We start from the raw sequence: 1,483 nt of genomic DNA on the forward strand, positions 1-1,483 counted from the left end.
GACTGCGGCTTGGTCACGATGAACCGATAGATGCTGAGCCACTTGAAGTTCGTGAACAGTGCACAACCGTACGAAGTGGGCCACCTCGCTATCCTGAGATGCAGCGGCATTTTCAATGAGAGTATGTCCGTGAAATGGTGGACGCAGAAGTTGTAGAGAGGAATAACCAGAGCCGGTGGACCTGTCGGTCCCTATGGACGACCAAACCTGGCACTGGCATATTTAGGACCGCGATTGATTACCAAATCGCGACCAGGACGGCGGTATCTATTGTTAATGCATCGACCGCTCTAGCAGTCGTATCTGAAGCGGAGCGAGAAGCCTACGTATTCGGAACGTTTGACTCCCACGAGCGATTCAAACGCGCCCAGAACGCTACCAGCTGTACAGCTTCGTGGCTGAGGACACGGTGCTCACACCGACCCGTGTACCCAAGGTGCTAGCGACTCTGCAGTCCATCTCCAGATGCCGTACTGATAAAATTTTTGTTCAGGAATATTCTCGTCTGAATAGATGACGTCCTACTCTTAGTTGATAAGCTCAAGATTTACTGAGTAATATTGAAGCAGTGGATTCTTCGGCACCACAAGTTGAATGCCCGAGCGTGCAAATTGATTGCCAGGCGTGTGAGGTGGTGTGGGAAAGTAGCTGACGGTGAAGGCATTGAGCATGACCCCGAACGCCTAGCTCCACTGCAAAGCATGTCTGGGCACCTACTTGAGCTGCACTTCAGCATTTCTCGTGTGCCTTAAACTGGCTACGCGATTCAATGGTTGACTGCGCTCGGACCACTGCACTTTTGCAGGAGAAGCTCGAGGGGGTGATGCAAGCCCGTGGTCACCGTAGGATGCAATTGTGGCGCCACATTTGAATGGACTGCAGAGGAGACTAAGGTGTACCGAGATACACCCAAAATGGTGGAAATTATGCAAACTTGTGTTTCGGGACAGAGGCGCCACATTGTGTAAGTTTCCTAAAGCCTCGCTCACGGGGTACGCTCTTGTCCTGTCGCAAGCGCTCAACTGGCAGGAGGATGTCCCGGTGGAGCAGCACCAGCAAGAATCACTAATTTGGTGTGGCGACCTCTACACAGGTACGAAGGAGGACTGGTCCGTAGTTGTGAATGAAATATATCTATTGTCAAGGCTTATGGAGACCCCGAATACAGTCTGCCTCGAGAAAAAGGTTTTCACGTATTCTACCATTCCAATCTGATCAAGATCTTTACTCCTAACCGTGAAGTGAAGCAGCACACGAAGGACAAACTGCAACGCTGGGCATTGCAACTTGTTGATTGCCGTTATACAACCCACCATATCACCGGGGAGAGTAACCTCTGAGCAGATGTCGAGGCGGGGGCAACCCGTGCTCCAATGGAAACTAAAACCCTGGTAATCGAGCGGGCGACCATCCGTTCGGCTCAGATACTGTCATGGCTAAATCCTCAGCAGGATGGCCAGTTCGTCTGGCCGGGACGCGACGA

At 51.7% G+C, this 1,483-nt stretch overlaps 1 protein-coding gene across 1 annotated transcript; it reads left to right on the forward strand.

The window, feature by feature from the left end:
* Positions 1–30: 30 nt before the first annotated feature.
* On the forward strand, positions 31–477 carry PPTG_23987 (hypothetical protein; the record flags this gene model as incomplete). Its single annotated transcript, XM_008914573.1, has 3 exons — positions 31–121; positions 295–384; positions 455–477. The coding sequence occupies 3 exons, from the start codon at positions 31–33 to the stop codon at positions 475–477; spliced, it is 204 nt and encodes a 67-aa protein (XP_008912821.1).
* Between the last annotated feature and the right edge of the window lie 1,006 nt (positions 478–1,483).

Source organism: Phytophthora parasitica, assembly GCF_000247585.1.
Source record: "Phytophthora parasitica INRA-310 unplaced genomic scaffold supercont2.61, whole genome shotgun sequence".
Classification (NCBI taxonomy): Eukaryota; Oomycota; class Peronosporomycetes; order Peronosporales; family Peronosporaceae; genus Phytophthora; species Phytophthora nicotianae.